The 25,596-nt window shown below is 41.4% G+C and overlaps 1 protein-coding gene across 10 annotated transcripts in view; it reads left to right on the top strand.

The window, feature by feature from the left end:
* Nucleotides 1-674: 674 nt before the first annotated feature.
* Nucleotides 675-25,596, top strand: part of ZNF227 (zinc finger protein 227) — a 46,979-nt gene continuing 22,057 nt past the window's right edge. The window contains exons 1-7 of one of the 10 annotated variants that reach the window (XM_012446576.2): nucleotides 675-927; nucleotides 2,478-2,670; nucleotides 7,443-7,632; nucleotides 8,120-8,288; nucleotides 16,083-16,144; nucleotides 20,435-20,561; nucleotides 21,376-21,498. In XM_012446576.2, the coding sequence (XP_012301999.1) occupies nucleotides 16,085-16,144; nucleotides 20,435-20,561; nucleotides 21,376-21,498 (310 nt within the window). In that variant the 5' untranslated portion in view covers nucleotides 675-927; nucleotides 2,478-2,670; nucleotides 7,443-7,632; nucleotides 8,120-8,288; nucleotides 16,083-16,084. Of the gene's footprint in view, nucleotides 928-1,858; nucleotides 2,671-7,442; nucleotides 7,807-8,119; nucleotides 8,289-16,082; nucleotides 16,145-20,434; nucleotides 20,562-21,375; nucleotides 21,499-22,762; nucleotides 22,863-25,596 lie in introns of those variants that run through there. The other 9 variants (XM_012446577.2, XM_012446578.3, XM_012446580.3 and 6 more) reach the window with 9 other exon arrangements.

Genomic DNA, 25,596 nt, shown 5'->3' with positions numbered 1-25,596 from the left:
TTTCACCATGCTGGCCAGGCTGGTCTTGAACTCCTGACTTCGTGATCCTCCCGCCTTGGCCTCCCAAAGGTCTGGGATTACAGGCTTGAGCCACTGCCCCAGGCTTTCTTTGTATATCTTAAAGTGTTATTTTCTTCAAGGACTATTGTACATTGTCCAATATTATTTTAAAATTAGAGAAAGAATATGAGGCCTAGGATGACAGTCTCTTTCTCGAGTAGAATATTTTTATTTGTTTTTGTCAGGTACCTGCAAACACTAAGAAAGAAGGTTTACTATTTTCAGGTAAGAATGTGGTGATTTCAAGTTTGGCTTCAGTCTCCTGCTGAAGATGATCTATTTGCCTTTTATCTTTACTCCTGTAGTGCAGCTCTTCGGGTTTTACTAGGTACCCTTCTCCTCCCGAACCCCAACTTCTTCCTCGAGGCCCTTGAATAATGGAATCGGTAGGTACCACTAAGACAAGCACTAACACTCTAAAATTGCAAAACTTGTCTAAGATCCCCTCTAGTTTTCTAGAATACCCGGAAGCTCAGGTTACTCGGAAGTATACCCGCTCCAAGGGGCGGAACTACGATCGTTCCCCCGCCCCCCTTCTCCGGCATTCTGGGAAGTGTAGTCAGGGATCCGCATAGCCTGGGGCACTTCCGCTTTTGGAACGCCGAGCTAGGGAATTGTGGGAAGTGGTCGTGATTTCTTTTTAGTTGCTGGAAGGTTCCTTCGCTGGAAGGTTCTTTCGCTGGAGAGCTCAAGGAGATAAGTGTGTGGATCCACAGGGACCCTCCAGGTTTTCTCAGCCTCGTCGGGGAGCAAGCGGGACCCTGGCCCTCGTCTGGAGGAGGGCCCGAGAAGCTGTTGACAGTTGAGAGGATGGCGTTGGGAGCAGTTTGTGTTCTTTCCTCTCGGCTGAGCCTCCGGTTTGAAGCGGTTCGTGCGTCCCGGGGTTGGGAGTGTCCTTGGTCGCTTGTCGCCTGGTTAGAGGATCTCCTGGCGTTCCGCAGCCAGTCTCTCCCACCTACTTGCCAGCTCTGCCACTCACTAGTGTTATAACGTTTTGAGAATTAATCTTTCTCTGTCCCATTCTCTTCATTTCTGAAGTAGTCAGTAGGAGTCTCATACTTTTATACGAATTATTCATTAAATGACCAGAATAGCCATATGCGGTGGGTACCAGTATGTTCTATTTTAACAGAAAGAAACGAAGGTAATAGTCCTCTCTATACAATGTAGAAAAGAAAGCTGTCTTATTGCTGAATAAGGACAACCACTGTATAGTATTGTAGATAATCCGAAGAAAAATATTAAGAAATTCCACCCCATGTATACAGTCAAGCAATTTTAAACTTTTTATACCATTCTCTTGTGGGATTTCAGAGACTGGAGAGACCGTTGAGGTTACGGAAGGAGTTTATTTCAGGTATACACCGGCCCAGCTGGTTCCCTGACCGGGAACAAAATGGCTGAGCCCTTAACAAAGGCAGGGCTTGACTTTTTTTTTTTTTGGAGACGTATTCTCACTCTGTCCCCAAGGCTGGAGTGCAGTGGTGCAATCTCGGCTCACTGCAACCTCTGCCTCAGCCTACCGAGTAGCTAAGTTTACAGGCTCCCACCACCAAGCCCAGCTAAGTTTTTTTGTATTAGTAGAGACAGGGTTTCACCATCTTGGCCAGGTTGGTCTTGAACTACTGACCTCGTGATCCACCCGCCTCAGCCTCCCAAAGTGTTGGGATTACAGGCGTGAGCCACCGCGCCTGGCCGGCTTGACTTCTTTTTTTTTTTTTTTTTTGAGACGGAGTTTCGCTCTTGATACCCAGGCTGGAGTGCAATGGCGCGATCTCGGCTCACCGCAACCTCCGCCTCCTGGGTTCAGGCAATTCTCCTGCCTCAGCCTCCTGAGTAGCTGGGATTACAGGCACGCGCCACCGTGCCCAGCTAAGTTTTTGTATTAGTAGAGACGGGGTTTCACCATGTTGACCAGGATGGTCTCGATCTCTTGACCTCGTGATCCACCCGCCTCGGCCTCCCAAAGTGCTGGGATTACAGGCTTGAGCCACCGCGCCCGGCCTCGGCTTGACTTCTTATACATGAAGTACACAGTGGCACTAAAACAAGTTTGCAGGTGTAGAACAAAGGCAATTCATTACATAATGATAGGCACCTAACTTAGGTTTACATATGACTGTTGCTATTCGACCCAGATGTTTGCTATCTGTAGAGCTCAAGGATTTTAGCACAGGCCTTATCTATTGCCTTCGCTACAGTGCACAGAAGGCTGGAGTCCTGCCTGATTGGGAATTTCTTATGACCTTCGTTGTGTTACAGAAACTTAGTTATCAGCTATATAGAACAAGAATACAAGAATTTATAAACTTCTTACAAACCAGGATACAGTCCCACAAGAGGGGGAAGGAGTCAGGGAAGTTTGCTTATAAAAGAATAATTTCTGCTTTTCTTTCCTGCATTTTTATTTTTATTAGTTTTTCTATAGCAGGACATACCACAGACAAAACCTCTTGAACACCAGGTTTGTGAAGGAAGTGGCTTTTTATTCAGCTGGGAGTCTCGGCGGACTCGCATCTCAAGAACTGAGCTCCCTGGCTAGAAAATCCTGGCCTCTTTGAAAGGCTCACAATCTTAGAGGCTACATGTGAGAGGGTCGTGATCGATGAGGTAAGCAAGGGGTATGTGACTTAGGTGGGGGTCTAATCATGATTAAGCAAGAACAATGCCTTATGGGGAAGATTCCTCCATACCATGCCTGTGGTCTATAGATAGGATAGGAACTAGGGTGAGGGTTTGATCTTTAACCTCCAGGTTCAGGCAGTGGCACCGGTTTTGTCTCCTCCACTGGCCTTGTGCCTTCTGCAACTTTTACTTCTCCTTTTGAAATGCAACGTAGAAGGCTGAGGGGAAGTGGTCTCCTTCCTCCCCTTCTCTTCAGTTCTGCTTTTGACCACCATGTACATCAGTTCTCAAGATTAATAATCTTTTAATAAGAAGACTTCGTCTCATCATTTACTGCATATTCTTTCATAAATTTATTCTAAATTTACTCAAGAATCCAGTCTAAGTTAACTAACTTTATCCAAAGTAATAATAAAACTTCTCTTACCTCATCTGCTAGCCGATTTACAGCTCAAAGAAAGGCACCTTGGTTAAACTCTTACAGTGATAGAGGGACAGTACGATTATTTTCTCAGATGTTTACATTCAAAAGGGACAAATCTCAGAAATTTCAAACATACTTCTAGCTTGTAAGCCTGGCTAGAGGCCTACATAGCATCTAATGAGGTTTATATGCATATCAAAAGGTTAGAGAAAGGATTGAGAAGCACTGTTTTTTATGGAAATGCTCTCAGAAAAAGAAGAGGGAAGACAAACCCTAAGATTTAAAATTAGTAAGAGGCAGAACTGCCATTAGAACCCAAGGAGTTGGAGCCTCAAGTCTGTGTTCATAATCTCCATGCTGTAAATTTTTCTTACAACCATAGGAAATAATCGTGTATATGGTTTGTGGAAATCTTTTTCTATTAGGTTTGGAAGGTGATTTGGGGCTTTAGATTCTACATTCTCTTTATTAGAAGTAATGCATGACCATTATAGAGGGATTAGAAAATACAGAAATTTATAAAAGGAAATGAAAGTTACCAATATTCACTGCTGAATATTTAAACAATTAGCTGCATGTGGTGGTGCATACCAGTAGTCCCAGCTGCTTGGGAGGCTGAGGTGGGAGGATTGGTTGAGCTTAGGAGTTTGAAGTTGGCAGTGAGCTATAACCATGGCACTGTACTACAGCCTGGATGACAATGAGACCTTGTTCCTTAAAATAACCCATAATCTCAGGACTTAGAGATAACCACTGCTAACATTTTTAATGCATTTATGCATTGGTGCCATGCCACACATGGTATTCCTCTAATTTTTCTCATAGAAATTTCCAAACAGCCGGGCACGGTGGCTCACGCCTGTAATCCCAGCACTTTGGGAGGCCGAGGCGGGTGGATCACGAGGTCAAGAGATTGAGACCATCCTGGTCAACATGGTGAAACCCCGTCTCTACTAAAAATAGAAAAAATTAGCCGGGCATGGTGGCGCATGCCTGTAATCCCAGCTACTCAGGAGGCTGAGGTAGGAGAATTGCCTGAACCCAGGAGGCGGAGGTTGCAGTAAGCCCAGATTGCGCCATTGCACTCCAGCCTGGGTAACAAGAGCGAAACTCCGTCTCAAAAAAAAAAAGAAAAAAGAAAAAAAAAGAAATTCCCAAACATACACGTAGAGAAAATAGTGTAATGAGATAGTGTAGAGGGTCGTTACACTATTTTCTCTATGTGTATGTTTGTCTTTAACTCTTGTAAACATTTGCCTATCTTATTGCATCTATTATTCTTCTCCCACGTATGTTTTTGGTGGGAAGAGGAGGAATCTGACTAAAATCAAAACCAAATCCTAGCAGGCAGACAGTAGAAATTAAAAGTAGTTAACATAAAATAATTATGAATGAAGAGCAAAGGAAAGCAAGTTACCAGAGTTTTCTTTCTTGGCAACTAGGAAGAAGGTAGTTATGTGAGAAATGAAAGGGAGAGGGAAACACCGAGATTTGGAAAGGAATAATTATGAATGTGGCTTCTTTATTTGGAATTTTTTACTTAGGGTCTTTTAGATCTGATCTGTTTCTCCCTTAGGCTGCATCTTATATTGTTGCAGGGACTATGTCCCATTCTTTACCATGTGCTTAGTATCCAGCACAAGACTGACAAGGAGGGGTTCAGTGCTTGTGGTTTGTGGAACTGCCCAGTATCCTGAAACAGAAACCTGCAGCTCAGTTAGATTGTATTCAGAATTCCCAAAGTGGATTTAGGAAAAAATAAAAGGAAATAATGTGAATATTAGTGATTATTTATCTTGCTTTGGTGGGATGCATTTGCATATTCTTCTAGTTTTTTTTCACAGTAATCAAAAGTTGATGTGTGGTTATTGATAATACTTTAATGTCCAAAGCAAATTTTTGTAGAAACCTTCCATCCAGCTGGGCGTAGTGGCTCAGGCCTGTAATCCCAGCACTTTGGGAGGCCGAGGCGGGAGGATCACGAGGTCAAGAGATCGAGACCATCCTGGCCTACACGGTGAAACCCCATCTCTACTAAAAATACAAAAAAATTAGCCGGGTGTGGTGGCACGCACCTGTGGTCCCAGCTATTCAGGAGGCTGAGGCAGAAGAATCACTTGAACTCAGGAGGCAGAGGTTGCAGTGAGCCAAGATTGTGCCACTACACTCCAGCCTGGTGACAGAGTAAGACTCCGTCTCAAAAAGGGAAAAAAAAACCTTCCATCCATAAATTGTGTCCTGTGTTTATCATCTGAGGTTAACATTTGATAGCCTTTTTTTTTTTTTTTTTGAGACGGAGTTTCGCTCTTGTTACCCAGGCTGGAGTGCAATGGCGCGATCTCGGCTCACTGCAACCTCCACCTCCTGGGTTCAGGCAATTCTCCTGCCTCAGCCTCCTGAGTAGCTGGGATTACAGGCACGCGCCACCTGCCCAGCTAATTTTTTTTATTTTTAGTAGAGATGGGGTTTCACCATGTTGACCAGGATGGTCTCGATCTCTTGACCTCGTGATCCACCCGCCTTGGCCTCCCAAAGTGCTGGGATTACAGGCGTGAGCCACCGTGCCCGGCCCTTGATAACTTTTTATAGGGTGGTCATGAATCAGGCAGAATTTCCAGTGCTTTACGTGTATTCATTTGTACCTCATATCAACCCTATTATAGTCTCCATTTAACAAATGAAGAAAAAAGGGACAGAATACATGGAAGCACTAGTATTTTAATCTAGGCAGCTTTATACTAAGTCTGTAATCTTGGCTACTACACACTACTTTTATTAGTCTACAAGGCAAGAACCCATAGTAAGTCTTACTAGAGCAGAGAATATTTACGCTATGGATGAAGACTTATCACCTAGGAGTGAAAAGAGTAGCAGGTTATGACAGAAGGGACAGCAGATATGAAGAATTAGAGGCTTTGTGTAGGAGTACAAGGAATCCATTATGACTGGACATGTAGAGTGGAAAGTGGATTTGAAGAGAGAAACAGCATGTGGAAGATTCCTGTTTGTGTGACTTGTTAAAGCATTTGAACCTTCTCTTAAAGGCATTGGCTAGACATGCAGGTGAAAATAATCAAACTTCCATCTTAGGAGATAGACTTAACCTCTCTCTGGCTCTGGATCCCAAACAGTAAACTAGAGGACATTACATTATTTGTCTTAAAAAAGTTGTGAAAATGAGCTGGGCACGGTGGCTCACGCCTGTAATCCTAGCTCTTTGGGAGGTGAGGATGAGTGGATCACCTGAGATCAGGAATTCAAGACTAGCCTGGCCAACATGGTGAAACCCTGTCTCTACTGAAAATACAAAAAGTTAGCTAGGTGTGGTAGGGGGGTGCTTATAATCCCAACTACTCAGGAGGCTGAGGCAGGAGAATCACTTGAACCCGGGGTGGGGGACAAAGGTTGCAGTGAGCCGACATGGTGCCACTTCACTCCAGCCTGGGCAGAAGAGCCAAACTCCATCTTACAACTTTTAACAACAAAAGTTGTGAAAATGTAGTGATGGTCCCAGAGTCTGAAGAGTTTGGACTAGTTCCTGGCACATACTTGGTGCTTTGTATGAGGTAGTTGTATATAACAGAATAAAGAATACATATTTAGTAACTGAGAACTGCAAACATGTACTGTAGTGGATATGTGGATATTTTTAGATATTGCTGTCTTCTTTCAACCCTCAATTCTCTGAAACATCAATTCCATCATACATCACACATTTAAGCAAATAAAAATCATGGTTTAAACACTGAAGTAGTAAACTTGTTCCTCTTTCAAATTCAGAAACTCCTTGAGGAATGATTACAGTGGCCCTAGTTGCTTTGAGGAGTTGATCATACAATATGTCAAAGCCTGTGTTTTCTATGTCTAGCTATCCTCAGCAAGCAAGTTGTTCTGAATTACATAATTGTGCTATTAACAAAAGTGGAAGTCCACAATATATTCTGCCTTCATTGCATTTTTTGGTTGCTCTTTTGTTCTTTTTGTATCTAAAGTGTATTTTTCCTATTAGTTGATCTTGTAAAATGTAAAAAAAAGGCTTTTCCCTGCCATTTTTTTTTTTTTTTTTTGGAAGTGGTAGGTGTTATAATCGTTTTTTTCCTTTAGGGCTCCAATTCTTCACAAATTTGCTGGTTTGTTGTTGTTGTTCATGAGAAAAACCTAAATTCCACTCACATCGGAGAACTGCTTCAGCCAGGCAAAACGGCAAGAAGCCATGAAGGGGATTCTGGATGTTGTAGTCTGGGAGCTCCAAGAATTTGGAGATTCTTTTGTCATACTCTCGGTAACCCTCTCTCCCTCGCTCGCTATTTTTTTTTTTTTTTTTTTTTTTAAGCGTGCAGAGGGCGCCACCTGGAAGGTTCTTCCTCCTGGGAGTTCTGGGAAACGTATTCCAGAACTCTGTCCGGAAACAGTTGGGCCGCGGGAGCGCGAGGCTTCTGGGAAGTGTAGTTAAGGAGCTCCGGACAGGCAGAGCCACTTCCGCTCCGGAAAGCGAGGCAGCCACCATCTTTTGGGTCCGGGAGGTGAGTCAACGTTACACCCCCAGGGCCCTTCTGAAGCTTTCCAGCCTGCGCGTGGCGCTCCCCAGCCATCAGTCTTAGGATGGAGATGTCGCGGCCGCGGGCGGAGGCCGAGAGGCCAAGGGCGGAAGTTTGCTCTCATCCCGCACTTGGCGAGCTGCGCCGCTACTTCTGTAGGTATAGTAAACAGCGGGTTACTTATCCGCGCTTGTGTTTCATCGTCTGTAAAAGAGCAATAAAGGTAGTTACTGGGTAGGGTTGTAATTAGACTTAAACGAGATAATACGGGTCAAACCTTAGAACGGTAGTGGCACCTGATACCTGGTTGGCTTCTGCTGTTGATAAACTGATTCCCTTTTTACCGGAAGCTCCAGTGAAGAGAGAAGAAAGGTCAGGGCTTTATGCCATGGCCCTTCTGTTGCATCCTTCAGGAGACCGAGGTCTTCCGGAACTTTTACTGATTTTTTTTTTTTTTTTTTTTTTTTTAAAGGAAGGATTGAGTCATCAGGTTCCAGTGCATGGGAATGTTTACTGTCGTTTATAAGGGATAGAGATTCCATCGTGCTAACTCACGGCATCCTTTTTTTTTTATTTCACCACCTCCGAATTCGCAAAGAGGAGGAGGGAGGGACTTCTTTGCTTCTTCCAGCACAGCCCAGGTACTTGCTCTTGAAAACACTTTGTTGTTCCATTGTCTGTCCTTTGAACTAATCAATTCTACTTCACTCAGTAAGTTACTACTGAAAAATGATGAAATATTTGTTGAATAAATGTGAAAGTGGGTAGGAAAGATACTTGGAAATGAGTATTATAAATAACATCTTACCACTTTGATTTTAAGACATTCATCTGTGGACTATAGATATTGATGAAGTAGATCATGTTATTATGAGTAAATTAAGCAGAGCTTATTTTATGAAATACTTTCCCAGAGTTATTCAGCTGATTGTAAGAAGTGGATTGGGATTGAACCTAAGCAGTTCTTTTCAGAGTGTGTGATCTTTTTTGTTGGTTTGTTTTGTTTGTTTAGTTTTGTTGTTTTCTGTTCTTGGTTCAGAGTCTGTGATCTTAATCTCAATGATATAGTTACCTTCAGTTATCTTAAATAGTAATCCATTTAGCTACAGGTGAGTCATTGGAAATCAGCCTTGGGAATGTAGGTGTGGATTTTATTGTGGAAGATCTCAAAAACTGCACTGATGGATTTTGAATTTTTTTTAGAAAAATCCTACAACATCTCACTTAATTTCATTCCCTGTCAAAATATGTCATATTCTGGTTATAGAAGTAATGAATGCTTATTACAGAGGCGCACTATCCAAACCAGTAGCTATAAGCCACGTGTGCCCTAGGAGCACTTGAAATGTGGCTAGTCTAAATTGAGATGTGCTATAAGTGTTAAATACACACTGAGTTTCAAAGACTTTGTACAAAAAATGTAAGATGGCTCAATAATTTTTTGCATTCTATTTCAAAATGATAATATTTTGGATACACTGGCTTAAATTATATTAAAATCAATTTCACCTATTTTTGTTTTTTGCCTTTTTTATATGTCACTGCTGGAAAATTTAAAATTACGTATGTGACTCAGTATATTTCTATTGGACATTGATGTTATATTCAGATAAAAAAGAAAAATATTATTTATAATAAAAGTGCTAATACTTTAATGTGTTTCTCTTTAGTATTTGCTATGGATGTTTCTCAAAATAGGTTTGGTATTCTGTGTAGTTTTTTTCTTAATATATTATGAAAAATTTCAAGTATGTTCAACTATCAAAAGGGTGGTGCAGTGAATCCCATGTAACCAACACTTAGATTCAACATTTGCTCCAGATGATCTCTTCCTCCCACTCCCACCTTTTTTTATTTTTATTTTTTATTTTATTTTATTTTATTATTTTTTTTTTGAAAGAAAGAAAGAAAAAAATGAAAAAGGAAGAAAAAGGAAGAGAAAGAGAGAGAGAGAATGGGAGTATTGCTTTCTTGCCCAGGCTAGAATGCAGTTTAGTAATGGGTATTGAAAACCTCTTTTATACCAATAATTATACTTGATGTAGACAGGAAGGAATAAGGGAAGAAAATAACAAGCAGCCAATCAATTATTTCATTTAAAACCTATGAAATGCTATGCGATTACTGAGGAGTGATTTACTTCCAATTATGTAGTCACTTTTGGAATAGGTGTGAGGTGGTAATGTATGTTTTGTGTATTTGAAGTGGAGAGTTCTATAAATATTTATTAAGTTTACTTATTCCGGGTCTGAGTTCAAGTCCTGAATGTCCTTGTTAATTTTCTGTCTCGTTGATCTATAAAATCGTTAGCTCTTCTTGTTACATTGATCCTTTTGCCATTATATAATGTCCTTCTTTGCCTCTTTTGCTCTTTGTTGCTTTAAAGTCTACTTTATCAGAGGCGAAAATTGCATCTCCTGCTTTTTGTTTATTTGTTTATTTTTACTCTCTGGTTGGTTGATAAATCTTCCTCCTTCTCTTTGTTTTGAGTCTTTGTGTATCGTTGCATGTGAGATGGGTCTGGATGCAGCATACCGATGGGTTTTGGCTTTTTATCCAATTAGAATATATATAAGTTTAATACTGGCATTTGATGCTAGCTGGCTGTTTGCCCATTAGTTAGTGTAAATTTTTCATTGTGTGAATGCTCTTTTCTTTTTGATATATTTTTGGAAAGGCTGATATTGGTTGTTCCTTTATATGTATAGTGCTTCTTTCAGAAGCTCTTGTAAAGCAGGCCTCGTGGTGGTGAAGTCTCTAAGTACTTGTTTGTTTGCAAACGATTTAATTTTTCCTTCAATTATAAAGCTTAGTTTGGCTGGATATGAAATTCTGGGTTGAAAGTTCCTTTCTTTAAGGATATTAAATATTGGTCCCCACTCTTTTCTGGCTTGTAGGGTTTCTGCTGAGAGATCTGCTGTAAGTCTGATAGGTTTCCCTTTATGGGTAACCTGACCTTTCTCTCTGGCTGCCCTTAGTATTTTCTCCTTCATTTCAACCCTAATAAATCTGGCAATTATGTGCCTTGGGGTTGGTCTTCTTGAAGAATATCTTTGTGGTGTTCTCTGTATTACCTGGAGTTGAATATTACCCTGCCTTGCCAGGTTGGGAAAGTTTTCCTGAATGATATCCTGAAGAGTATTTTCCAACTTGGATTCATTCTCTTCATCACATTCAGGTACACCTATCAAACGTAAATTAGGTCTTTTCACATAGTCCCATATTTCCTGGAGACTTTGCTCATTCCTTTTCATCCTTTTTTCTCCAATCTTGTCTTCTCGTTTCATTTCACTGAGCTGGTTCTCGACTTCTGATATCCTTTCTTCTACTTGATCAATTCAACTGTTTAAACTTGTGCATGCTTCGTGAAGTTCTCGTGTTGTGTTTTTCAGCTCCATCAATTCACTTATATTCTCTAAATTGTCCATTCTCGTTAACATTTCGTCAAACTTTTTTTCAAGGTTCTTAGTTTCTTTGCATTGGGTTAGAACAAGTTCTTTTAATTCACAGAAGTTTCTTATCACCCACGTTTTGAAACCTGCTTCTGTTATTGGAACACACGTGTAATCTATTAAGCCTTGTTCCGTTACTGATGAGGAATTGCGATCCCCTGTAGAGGGAGAGGCATTCTGATTTTGAGTATTCTCTGCCTTTTTACGCTGGTTTCTTCCCTTCATTATATATTTATCCATCTGTCTTTGTAATACCGACTTTCTAACTAGGTCTCTGAGCAGACGTCCAACTTGTTGATTCCCAGCGCCGAAATCTGAGCCATCCACTGTGCCGGCCAAAACAGCGGTGTTAAGATTGAGGGTGCTTTTCTGCCCGGGAATCTCCGGACTCTGCACCACAAACTGGCGCACTAAGGCGCCAGCAAACCGCCGCACCGGCCACAAGAGTCGCCCTGGCGACCTGTGGGGCTCCTCTGCTGGGAATCTCCTGGTCCGTGAACAACAAATATTCGTCTGAAAGTGTGGCGTCCTCTTGTTCTCTGCGCTTTCACTGGGAGCTATGTGCCCGAGCTGCTAGTGATCAGCCATCTTGGATCTCTCTCCCTTTATTTTATTATTATTACTTTTTGAGACAGAGTCTTGCTCTGTTGCCCAGGCTGGAGTGCAGTGGTGCGATCTTGGCTCACTGCAGCCTCCGCCTCCTGGGTTCAAGCAATTCTCCTCTCTCAGCCTCCTGAGTAGCTGGAATTACAGGCATGCACCACCATGCTCAGCTAGTTTTTTGTATTTTAGTAGAGACAGGGTTCCACCATGTTGGCCAGGCTGGTCTCGAACTCCTGACCTTATGATCTACCCGCCTTGGCCTCCCAAAGTCCTTGGATTACAGGCGTGAGCCACCTCGCATAGCCTTTTGTTTTTTAAACTAGAGTGTCTTTAAAGCAGGGGTCTCCAACCCCTGGACAGCAGATATGGTACGAGTCTGTGGCTTTTTAGTAACCTGGCAGCACAGAAGGAGGTGATTGGAGTGGTACTGCCTGAGCTCTCCTCCTGTCAGATCAGCAAGGGCATTAGATTCTCATAGGAGGGACTGCACCTGCAAGGGATCTAGGTTGTGTGCTCCTTATGAAAATGTAACTAATGGCTTGTAATCTGAGGTGGAACTGTTTCATTCCCAAACCATCTCCCTTGCCCCCATCCATGGAAAAATTGTCTTCCACGAAACTGGTTGCTGGTGCCAAAAAAGCTGCTGACTGTTGTCTTAAAGCATATACCAGACATCAGGTCAGTTTTTAAAAATATTCTACCATGACCTCTGAAACTGAAGCTTTATTTTGTCATTTGCTCAGTACAGTATATCTTTTTTTGTTCCTTTTCTTTCAAACCTTTTTGTCATTATGTTTTCGTACTGTCTTTTAAAATATATACGCACACATATATATACACACATACATACATTTTTAGTGCAGTCTGGGATAATTTGCTTGTTCTATCTGTGTATATATATTGTTCTTTCTTGTCTTTAAGTTTTGTTCAGTTTATTTCCTTTTATTTGTGCTCAACTGGTCTGGAATTTATATGGTTTTGTGTCTTTTTTTTAAATTACTATAAGTTCTGAGGTACATGTGCAGATCATGCAGGATTGTTACATAGGTATTCACATGCCATGGTGGTTTGCTGCCTCCATCCCCCCATTACCTACATTAGGTATTGCTCCTGTTATCACTCTCCAATACCCCTACTCCGGCTATCCCTCCTCTAGTCCCCCCACCACCCAACAAGCCCCAGTGTGTGATGTTCCCCTCCCTGTGTCCATGTGTTCTCATTGTTCAACACCCACTTATGAGTGAGAACATGAGGTGTTTGGTTTTCTGTTCTTGTGTCAGTTTGCTGAGAATGATGGTTTCCAGATTCATCCATGTCCCTGCAAAGGACATAAACTTACCCTTTTTTTTTTTTGAGACGGAGTTTCGCTCTTGTTACCCAGGCTGGAGTGCAATGGCGCGATCTCGGCTCACCGCAACCTCCGCCTCCTGGGTTCAGGCAATTCTCCTGCCTCAGCCTCCTGAGTAGCTGGGATTACAGGCACGCGCCACCATGCCCAGCTAATTTTTTGTATTTTTAGTAGAGACAGGGTTTCACCATGTTGACCAGGATGGTCTCGATCTCTTGACCTCGTGATCCACCCACCTTGGCCTCCCAAAGTGCTGGGATTACAGGCGTGAGCCACCGCGCCCGGCCCAAACTTACCCTTTTTTATGGTTGCATAGTATTCCATGCTGTATATTTGCCATATTTTCTTTATCCAGTCTATCATTGATGGGCATTTGGATTGGTTCCAAGTCTTTGTTATTATAAACGGTGCCGCAGTGAACATACGTGTGCATGTGTCTTTATAATAGAATGATTTATAATCCTTTGGGTATATACCATTTGATCCAGGAATGGGATTGCTGGGTCAAATGGTATTTCTATTTCTACATCCTTAAGGAATTGCCATACTGTCTTCTACAATGGTTGAACTAATTTACACTACCACTAACAGTGTAAAAGCATTCCTCTTTCTCCACATCCTCTCCAGCATCTGTTGTCTCCAGATTTTTTTTAATGATTGCCGTTCTAGCTGGCATGATGTGGTATCTCATGTGGTTTTGACTTGCATTTCTCTAATGAACAGTGATGATGAGCATTTTTTCATGTTTGTTGGCTGCATAAATGTCTTTTGAAAAGTGTCTGTTTATATCCTTTGCCCACTTTTTGATGGAGTTGTTTTTTTCTTGTAAATTTAAGTTATTTGTAGATTCTGGATATTAGCTGTTTGTCAGATGGGTAGCTTGCAAAAAATTTTTCTCATTTTTTTAACTTTACAAAATATTCTCTTGGCAAATACTAAATCTAATCAGTATGTGTTCTTATTCTGAAGAATAATGAGACTAAAAAAGATTTAAAAGAAGATGAGGCGAGGTGTAATGGCTCACACCTGTAATCCCAGCACTTTGGGAGGCTGAGACGAGTGGATCACCTGAGGTCAAGACTTTGAGACCAGCCTGGCCAGAATGGTGAAACCCTGTATCTACTAAAAATACAAAAATTAGCTGGGCATGGTCACGCACAGCTGTAATCCAGACTACTCGGGAGGCTGAGGCAGGAGAATCGCTTGAACGTGGGAGGTGGAGGTTGCATTGAGTTGAGATTACACCATTGCACTCCAGCCTAGTCAACAAGAATGAAACTCTGTCTCAAAAAAAAAAAAGTATCTTTCTTTTTTAAATGTAGACTAGGTTGTTATAGGTCTACTTTTTATTTTAACCACCCTCAAAATTTGTCATTATAGTTCTTTGGCTTTTCTTAAACAAAGATTATTATATTACCAATATAGTTACAAATGTTTTCTTACCATTGCTTCTTGCAGTCCATCTTTTAGGGTTCACATGGTTATAAATCTTCTTCATTTTTGTTCAGCTAAAATACTGTTTCTTTCTCATGTAAATAATCATTTAGTTGAACATACACCTCATGGTTGACAGTTTCTTTATTTTGGAGGTAATAGTCATTTGTTTTAACTTTCCATTCTGTTACTCTATTTCTCTCAATATAATTGTTATTTCTTTTAGGTCAAATATGTTTTCTTTCTAGGAGCTTTAAGGTTATTGTTGTTTTTAGTTTTTTATGTTTGCTTAGTCTTTTGCATTCCTGAGTTTTACTGTGATTTATTTTGGAGTACGTTTATTTATACTGTTAAGAATTTCTGTATGTGAACTTGTATCTTTTATTAATTGTGTGAAGTTCTCAGCAATTGTATCTTGAAATTAAGACCTCTCAGTCATTCTCTCCATCCTGCGTTCTCTTCTTACATTCCTGTTAGACAAATATAGAAGCCTCTCAATTTATCTTTCATGTTTCTTGATTTTTCATTTGTGTCTTTATCTTTCTCCTTGCTATATGTTTTTCTTTATCTTTGTGCACATAAAAGGGATTTACCAATGATTCTTTCTAGGCTTTATAAAGTAAATTGACCTGAAATGATATGTTTTAGAAAACTGATACCATTGTCAGTAAAATATTACTAGCTGGGCAACAAATTACTAAGAAGAAACTTTAAGACAGAATTCGGCTTTTCAGAAATTAAAGGTTACTTTCATAGGAGAGCAGTATTTGCAAGGGAAGTGTACGATGCAAAATATCTGCTTTTTTTTTTTTTGAAACAGAGTCTCACTCTGTCATCCAGGTTGGAGTGTATTGGCACAATCTCGGTTCACTGCAACCTCCACCTCCCAGGTTCAAGCAATTCTCATGCCTCAGTCTCCCAAGTAGCTGGGATTACAGACACGCACCACCACGACTGGCTAATTTTTATTATTTTTAGTAAAATTGAGGTTTCATCGTGTTGGCCAGGCTGGTCTCAAACTTCTGACCTCATGTGATCTGCCCTCCTTGGCCTCCCAAACTGCTGGGATTATAAGCCTGAGCCACCGTGTCCGGCCTCTTATGCTTTTTAGTAACTATAAGAGAAAGGGACTCCTGGTTCTTAGAACTCTCCATCTACTTATTTAATCCTTGGAAAAACCCTATGAGGGAGGTACAATTTATGATTCTTACCATGTCCTTATTTTACACATGACAGAAGCGAGGCATAGAGAGGGTTTTTAATACCCCCAAGGTTACACAGATGGTAAATATTTCTAGGAATTAAACCCAGATATTTGACTTTAGAGGCCTCATATGTTATTACACTCCCTCTTGTTTCTTACCATCTCTGCCATCAGAAATTCTTGTAGCAGGGATGCTGCATTTGTGCAGATTGTTCACTGCCCAAAGGCACTGAGTTGTCAGGCCTTTTAGTAGCTAGAATACAGTCCATGTTCTGCTTACCAAGCTGTGTGTGACTATACCTGTCTGAATGTAGGGCTATTTCTGTAATTTCCTTATACGTCCACATGCGCTAACAGCAGGCTTGTGTCTCATGGCTTCTTTGGTCTTCCCCAGTTATGCTATCTCAGGACTATGACTTTCCCCAGAAGGAGCAGGAGAAAATGACCAAGTTTGAGGTAAGTAAAGTATTCCTTACTGTCTTTTAAGATGTGATTTATTTCTCACAGATTAGAGATTTATTTTTTCTCTTTCTTGGAAAGGTTAGTGAAAAACAGATCTTCAGGGCATGCTGTATGCTAAGATGTGTGTGTTTTGTTTGTTTTAGTTTATCACCTTTAGTATTTTAAAAAACAGTCTTTGAAAAAATAAGAGAAGCTTTAATCAAAAATAATCTATGCTACTTTCCTGCTCATAAACTAGCTTTTTTCACTTTCCCATACTCTTTTTCATACACATTTTGCAATACTTGAGTAGATGAAATTTTCACTTGTGCATTCTCCACTTAATTGCATCACCTGCATTGTGATTACATCATATGCCATTGAATTACAGTGCCCTTAAAAAACAACAACAAAAGTATTCGTTATTGAGCCTTTCAGAAATTCTAAGAATTTTACTACTTTAAATGCAGTGACTTTTTTCCCTACATATAAAAACAATTTCTTTAAAAGCAATTTTGAAGGAATTCAATATTATTTGTCCCTAAAGTTTTAGGAGCTCTGCATTGAAGAGGTTCATGTCTCAGTTTCATGTTGGTTCCCTCAGGTGTTTTGTAAACAGAACATCTAAAGAATGACATGGTGTAATATTATTATTATTATTGTTATTATTATTTTTTTTTTTGAGACGGAGTTTTGCTCTTGTTACCCAGGCTGGAGTGCAATGGCGCGATCTCGGCTCACCGCAACCTCTGTCTCCTGGGTTCAGGCAATTCTCCTGCCTCAGCCTCCTGAGTAGCTGCGATTACAGGCACGCGCCACCATGCCCAGCTAATTTTTTGTATTAGTAGAGATGGGGTTTCACCATGTTGACCAGGATGGTCTCGATCTCTTGACCTCGTGATCCACCCGCCTTGGCCTCCCAGAGTGCTGGGATTACAGGCGTGAGCCACTGCGCCCGGCCTATGGTGTAATATTATTAAATGTTTTCACAGTAGAAGAGCTATATATTTTTTCCTGTTTATGTTTTTATCACTCATCTATTTTATTTCTTGGATGAATTTATTTCATCAAAGTAACATGTATATAGTTTAAGGTCTAGTAGTACTTAGATGTCTTGCCAGCCCTTTCCATCTGTCATTGCAGTTTTTCAGATGTGAGGATGGAGATGATTTGTCTGCGTTTTAAATATGAGGAAACAGGTTATGGGAACATTTTATAACTGCCCTAAATTTCCCAGGTAGCTGACTCATTGGACACTGAAGCTTCCAACTATTAGGAATATCTGACATTCTGTATTCGTGTAAAGGTAGACAGAACAAAAGAGTTTTCCATTCAGAGACATGAGTGTATATCATACAAGTACCTGATGTTACTTTTTTTTTCTTTGAGACAGAGTTTCATTCTTGTCTCCCAGGCCAGAGCCAGAGGGCAATGGCACAATCTCAGTTTACTGCAACCTCTGCCTCCCAGGTTCAAGCGATTGTCCTGCCTCAGCTTCCTGAGTAGCTGTGATTACAGGCATGCACCACCATGCCTGGCCAATTTTGTATTTTTATTAGAGATGGGGTTCCACCACATTGGCCAGGCTGGTCTTGAACTCCTGACCTCAGGTGATTCACCCACCTCAGTCTCTCAAAGTGCTGGGATTACAGGCATGAACCACTGCACCTGGCCCTAATGTTACCTTTTGGAGGATAGACCCTAACAATGCCTCTCTTTCAGTTTCCATCTCAGTGCCTATCTCCTCTCTAGTTTTGTCTCTTAGTCATTCCATGAAGGTAGATGCTCAAGCACAGTTTTTATATAAGTGTTTTAAATTTCCCTACAGCAAAAGCTATCAGACATGATGGTAAAAGACAGTAGCAAACTGGTGGGATATACTTAAACATTAGGTAAAGGTCTAATAGGTTAAATTCCTGTTAAGATTAGTAATATAGAGAAAATCTCAACTGGAATATGAGCAAAAGAAATGAATAGGAGTCTCATTAAGAAAAGAAATACATTTATAGAAAAAAATGATCTTCACTAATAATTTTAATGTGTGAAAATGTTAATAAAAGAGCTTTCTATCTATGTATTTGGTTTTACTTATATTGTCAATGACTTTTTTAGAAAAAGGAACTGAGTCCTGTTTAGCCAGGGTCTAGAGATTCAGGAATGCTTGTACTGTTGCATAAAAAGTGAACTGGGAAAACCTTTGGAGAGAAAAATCTGCAATTACACTTTCAAAATTTTTTTTTTTTTTTTTTGAGATGGAGTTTCGCTCGTTACCCAGGCTGGAGTGCAATGGCGCGATCTCGGCTCACTGCAACCTCCGCCTCCTGGGTTCAGGCAATTCTCCTGCCTCAGCCTCCTGAGTAGCTGGGATTACAGGCACGCGCCACCATGCCCAGCTAATTTTTTTGTATTAGTAGAGACGGGGTTTCACAGTGTTGACCAGGATGGTCTCGATCTCTTGACCTCGTGATCCACCCGCCTCGGCCTCCCAAAGTGCTGGGATTACAGGCTTGAGCCACCGCGCCCGGCCTCAAAATTTTTTTTGAGATGGTGTCTCACTCTGTTTCCCAGGCTGTAGTGCGATGGCATGATCTCAGCTCACTGTAGCCTCCACCTCCTGGGTTCAAGCGATTCTCCTGTCTCAGCCTCCCGAGTAGCTGGGATTACAGGTGCCCGTCACCGTGCCTGGCTAATTTTTGTATTTTTAGTAGAGACGGGGTTTCGCCATGTTGGCCAGGCTGGTTTTGAACTCCTGATCTTAGGTGATCCGCCTGCCTCGGCCTCCCAAAGTGCTGGGATTACAGGCATGAGCCACTGTGCCTGGCTCAAAATTTTAAAAGTAAATATTCTGTGACTTTGCAGTTGCTACTTCTTGGCCATGATCTCTGTAAAATGATCTTTACAGTATTGGTTACAAGTAAAAATCTGTAATTAATTGTACATTATTTGGATTGGTTAAAGATAAATCATCAGTTCCAAGGAATGCTATTGTATGTCATCACAAAATGGGATGAAACACATCATAAAGGTATTAGTTGTTCCAATTTATTGAGCACATATGGTGTGCCAGGCATTTCTAAGTGCTTTACATATCTTCACTCATCTAATCCTTTCAAACACTTTATGATTTATTTATTTTAACTTTAAAAATTTATTTAAGACAGTGTCTCACCCTGTCTGGAGTGTGGTGGTGCCATCTCAGCTCATTGCAACCTCCACTTCCCGGGTTTAAGTGATTCTCCTGCCTCAGCCTCCTGAGTAGCTGGGATTACAGACACACATCACCAAGCCTGGCTAATGTTTTTGTATTTTTAGTGGAGATGGGGTTTCAGCATGTTGGCCAGGTTGGTTTCAAACTCCTAGCCTCAAGTGAGGCCTCCGAAAGTCCTGGCATTACAGGTGTGAGCCACTGTACCTAGCCTGAAAATTTATTTATTTTTAAAAATCGAGACAGGGTCTCTGTTGCCCAGGCTGAAATGCAGTGGCACAATCATGGCTCACTGTAGCCTCAAAGTCCTGGGCTGAAGCAGTTCTTCTGTGTCAGGCTTATACAACTTATGATTTAGATACCATGATAAAGAAGAAATTGAGATAGTGATAGATTAAGGAATTTGCCCAAGGTCCTATAATTAGTAAAAGGCAAAACCTTGAAATTTGAACCTGGCCAAACTCCAGAGCCAGTGCTCTTTAAGCAGCTGTGCATCCTATAGTAGGTGGATAAAAGGACATGCGCCTTGAAAGCACAGGAAGAACTACATACCTGTCTTGAGGGTTGCTGAAGGCCTGTGAACTTTGCAAACATTAAAAACAATGATTGGGCCAGGTGTGGTGGCTCAGGCCTGTTCCCAGCACTTCGGGACTCTGTGGCCAGTGGATCACCGGAGGTCAGGTGTTTGAGACCAACCTGGCCAACATGGTGACACCCCGTCTCTACTAAAAAAATACAAAAGTCAACTGGGTTTGGTGGTGGTGCCTGTAATCCTAGCTACTTGGGAGGCTAAGGCAGGAGAATCTCTGAACCCAGGAGATGGAGGCTGCAGTGAGCAGAGATTGTGCCACTGCACTCCAGCATGGGTGACAGAGTAAGACTCCATCTCAAAAAAGAAAAAAACAAAAAAATAGTGATAAAGTCCAGGCTTTGTAGGGGCGGGGGTGGGAGATAGTGAGAGAAACTGTCAGAACTGAAAATTGACTGAGATCTCTTGGAATCTCTAACAATTTTTTTGTGGTGTTCTTTTTCCTTCTTGATGTCACCCTTCCAGTGGAGGTTGGTTATAAGATTGAGGTTACATGTATTTGATGTTGTAGGAGGCTGTGACATTCAAGGATGTGGCTGTGGTCTTCTCCAGTGAGGAACTGCGACTGCTGGATCTTACACAGAGGAAGCTGTACCGAGATGTCATGGTGGAGAACTTCAAGAACCTGGTTGCAGTAGGTGAGGACAGGCGCTCTCTGACCCTGAACCTGAACTCCCTTGAGAATCTTTGTGCTTGAAGAGGTGTTCAAGGATTTGGACCTTTTAAAATGGTTCCTTGTTCCTGAAGACAAAAGGTTTTCTAATCCCTGGGACAACAGCATAGGTTTTTCTAGTCTTTCTGCTCAGACAAAATTCTGTCCTTTTAAATTGCTGGTTCTCGACCACTGGTGATTTTGCCTCTAGAAGATATTTGGCATTGTCTGGAAATGGTTGTCACACCTGATGGAGGGGTGCTATTGGCAATCTTGTGGGTAGTAGCCAGGAATTCTGCTAAATCTCCTATATATATATATGAACTAGGCCACGACCTAAATTTCTTACTATAGTTCATGATCTAAAAACATCTTAAAATAAATCACTCTAGAGGCCGGACATGGCGGCTTATGCTTGTAATTGCAGCACTTTGGGAGGCCCAGGTGGGTGGATCACTTGAGGTCAGGAGTTCGAGACCAGGCTGGCCAACATGGTGAAACCCCATCTCTACTAAAAATGCAGAAATTAGCTGGGCGTGGTGGCAGGTACCTGTAATCCCAATTACTAGGGAGGGAGGAGGATCACTTGAACCCTGGAGGTGAGGCAGAGGTCGCAGTGCGCCGAGATTGTGCCATTGCACTTTAGCCTGGGCAACAGAGCGAGACTCTGTCTCAAAAACTAAATAAATAAAATAAGTAATAACATATCACTCTAGAGGTTGTGAGGCTTATAGGTTCTGACAAAAATGTATTTTAGTTGTATGTTCATCTTAAATACATATAAATCTACATTTTCATAGGGCATCTTCCCTTCCAACCAGATATGGTATCCCAACTAGAAGCAGAAGAAAAGCTTTGGATAATGGAAGCAGAAACCCAAAGAAGTAGGTATTCTGGCGAGAACCCTGCGGCTGTTCTTTCAGGTACTGATTAGTCTGTGTATTACCACGTCCATGACCTCCCTGGTCCGAGTGCTGTCATCTTTCACCTGGATTATAACAGCAGCTTCCATGCTGGTCTCCCTACCACCTCCTTTGTGCTCCTATAGTCTACTTTCTTTTTTTTTTTTTTTTTTTTTTTGAGACGGAGTTTCGCTCTTGTTACCCAGGCTGGAGTGCAATGGCGCAATCTCGGCTCACCGCAACCTCCGCCTCCTGGGTTCAGGCAATTCTCCTGCCTCAGCCTCCTGAGTAGCTGGGATTACAGGCACGCACCACCATGCCCAGCTAATTTTTTGTATTTTTAGTAGAGACGGGGTTTCACCATGTTGACCAGGATGGTCTCAATCTCTTGACCTCGTGATCCACCCGCCTCGGCCTCCCAAAGTGCTGGGATTACAGGCGTGAGCCACCGCGCCCAGCCTCCTATAGTCTTACTTTCTAAATGGTAGCCAGAGTGGTTCTTTTTTAAAATATCTTTTTATTTTTCAAGATAGGGTTTCACCCTTTCTCCCAAGCTGGAGTGCAGCGGTGTGATTGTAGCTTACTGCAGCCTTATCCTTCTGATTTCAAGTTATCCTCCTGCCTCAGCCTTCCATGTAGCTAGGACTACAGGTGTATATCATGACAACTGGCTAATTTTTTGTTTTTTGTAGAGATGAAGTCTTACTATGTTGCCCAGGCTGGTCTGAAACTGCTAGGCTCAAGCAGTCTTCCCACCTTAGCCTCCCAAAGCACTGAGATTACAGATGTGAGCTGCTGTACCTGGCCCAGAATGGTTCTTTAAAGAACACATTAGATTATGTCATTCCTCTGCTCAGAAGCCTTCACAACTTTCCCATTTCACTCAGAGGCCTTGTACTGAACTGCAAGACCCTAACTGGTCTGATCTCACCAAGTTTCTCTTTGATCTGCCATTCCTTTCCCTTTGCTTAGATCATCCCAGCCATGTTGGCTGCCCTTGGAGTATTTGTTAAACATACTGAGTTCCCTTCTGTTCCATGGCCTCTAACTAGCTCTCCTCCTTCCTTTGGTGGAGAGTCTCCCCAGTACCTTACTTATTGCACTCAAGTCATTGCTTAAATGTTATATCATTAGAGAGGCCTCCTGTGTTTAAATTTACCATTTAAATTTGAAATACCATCTTCCTTCCATTTTCCATCCCCTTACCCTTCCTTTCTCTCCTTCTCTGCTTTCTCTTTAATTTGCATATTTTTCAGGTCTACTGACTTAAAAATTAAAAGTAAGCTGGGCATAGTAGTGCACACCTCTGTAATCCTGGCTACATGGGAGACTGAAGTGGGAGGATCACTTGAGCTGAAGAGTTCCAAACCAACCTGGACAACATAGTGAGACTCCATCTCTATTAAAAAATTAAAAAAGGCCGGGCGCGGTGGCTCAAGCCTGTAATCCCAGCACTTTGGGAGGCCGAGACGGGTGGATCACGAGGTCAAGAGATCGAGACCGTTCTGGTCAACATGGTGAAACCCCGTCTCTACTAATACAAAAAATTAGCTGGGCATGGTGGCGCGTGCCTGTAATCCCAGCTACTCAGGAGGCTGAGGCAGGAGAATTGCCTGAACCCAGGAGGCGGAGGTTGCGGTGAGCCGTGATCGCGCCATTGCACTCCAGCCTGGGTAACGAGCGAAACTTCGCCTCAAAAAAAAAAAAAAAAAAAAAAAAAAAAAAAAAAAATTAAAAAAAAATTAGCTAGGTATATTAGCATGTACTTGTAGTCCCAGCTACTTGGGAGGCTGAGGCAGGAGGATCAAGTGAGCCCAGGAATTTGAGACCAACTTGAACAATAGTGAGACCTTGTCTCTCACACACACAAAATTAAAAATTAGGTATTCCAAGATGATGTAAATTTATATGTTCTCCCTAACCCAGAAACAAAACAGGGAAGCTTATCTATTAACATGATAGACGAGGCCCTGAATTCTGTGAGTAGTTGATGGATATAATTCATCTTTTTTGGTTCATCTCCCTTTTTACGTCTACATTTAATCATATCCGTAAATTCCTTTGATGTGTTTAGAAATGTTAAGATACTTGCTTCACTTTACCTCGGGAATTATCCTAGGTATTGTCACTTTTCATTTTTGCATAATAGACAAAGTCCTTCTTTTAATAAATCTTGTAGCATTTTCTGCCACCCTATCTCAAAGGTTTTTCTTTGATGCCTTCAACATGTTTCAGGATTTTGCAACCATGCTCCATGTACAAGTAATATTCTAAAACTTTCTTCATAAATCAGAGGAACACATATTAAAGAGCTCCTCCCCGAGATGGAGTCTCACTGTGTTGCCCAGGCTGGAGTGCATGATCTTGGCTCACTGCAACCTTTGCCTCCTGGGTTCAAACAATTTTCCTGCTTCAGCCTCCTGAGTAGCTGGGATTACAGGCACCTGCCACCATGCCTGGCTAATTTTTGTATTTTTAGTAGAGATGGGGTTTCACCATGTTGGCCAGGCTGGTCTCAAACTCATGACCTTGTGATTCACCCGTCTTGGTCTCCCAAAGTGCTGGGATTACTGGCATGAGCCACTGTGCCAAGCCAAACGGTTTGTTTTTATAAGAGTTCTTAACAAAAAGCTTACAGAGAATGGAGACAAGTAGACCTTACATTCCTATTACTCGGAGTTAGCTCATTGGTTGAGAGCACACTAGTGTGATTAATTAATTACTTGGGAATTGTCTTCCAGTGAATCTCTAACATAACTCTTAATTTCTAAGACATTTTTGGATATGTAAAGATTCAAACCTAACCTTAGAAAACAAAAGCTATTCATAGTTGTTGGAATATATAACTACACTATCAAAAATTATCAGTGCCAATATGGCAGGTAGTACAGCTCATCATTTTCCTTGTATGAGTTTCAAGTTGGCTTTACTCATTGGTGAAAACTGCCTCATCCATACAAGTGACTTCCCACTTTTCCATGTTCCCTTCCCTCCAATACCTAAACAGTTACATAACCTACATAGAGTAGTTCTTTAGAGTTTTGAATTGGACATTTCCAGAAGTCCAAAGGCACTGACATACCGGTGGAGTTGAGGTGAGTCCTAATTAGGAAAAGAAAATTCCAGAATTTCGAATTCAGTTTTCCAGTGTAATTTGCATCCACATGTATTAATCTGAGCTGCTAGCACAGGAAATGTGAGAAGCACTTTTTTGGTTGCAGTGACTTATGACAGCAAACACCTGAAGTTAGGCCAGACTTTCAGATTAAGGGCATAGTCTTCCATAAGACTGCTGTCTATATCAGCTCTAAGTTTAGGGATTCCCAGATAATTTTGGTCACTTCTGACCAAGTAGCTACAAATTTGGGGGTTCCCATGATAATTTGTTAGAATGAATGTCAGAACTCAGGAAGGTACTAGACTTAGAGTTTTATTATAGCAAAAAAGATACACATTGGAATGAGCAAAAGGAAGAGATGCATGGGGCGAAATCTGGGAGAGTTCCCTCTTGCTTCCCTTTTTATAAGGACTTGTGATTACTTTGGGCCCACTGGTTAATCCAGGATAATCTTTTTATCTTGAGAGCTTTCATTTAATCATATCTGTAAATTCTTTTTTTTTTTTTTTTTTTTTAAAGACAGAGTCTTCCTCTCTTGTCTAGGCTGAAGGGCAGTGGCACGATCTTGGCTCATTGCAACCTCCACCTCCTGGGTTCAAGTGATTCTCATGTCTCAGCTTCCCTAGTAGCTAGGATTACACATGCCCACCATCATGCCAGGCTAATTTTTAGTATTTTTTGTTAGTGGAGATGGGGTTTCACCATGTTGGCCAGACTGGTCTCAAACTCCTGACCTCAAGTGATCCTCGGCCTCCCAAAGTGCTGGGATTATAGGTGTGAGCCACCAGGCCTGGCCTGTAAATTCCTTTTTGCCATGTACGTTAACATACCCACGTTTGTGGGTTCAGGATGTAGACATCTTTTCAGGGTGGGGGGTTATTACTCAGCCTGCCATATCCAGAAATGTGTAGATACCTATTGATATTTTTATTTTCAGTTTGTATTATTAGAATGTAACATTCCATTTAAGCAAATTATTTGATTAAGGACTTGGTAAACCA

This window comes from Aotus nancymaae, unplaced genomic scaffold, assembly GCF_030222135.1.
Source record: "Aotus nancymaae isolate 86718 unplaced genomic scaffold, 86718_ANA_hifiasm-v0.15.2.pri h1tg000028l, whole genome shotgun sequence".
Lineage (NCBI taxonomy): Eukaryota > Metazoa > Chordata > Mammalia > Primates > Aotidae > Aotus > Aotus nancymaae.
This window is presented reverse-complemented; position numbering and strand designations above follow the sequence as displayed.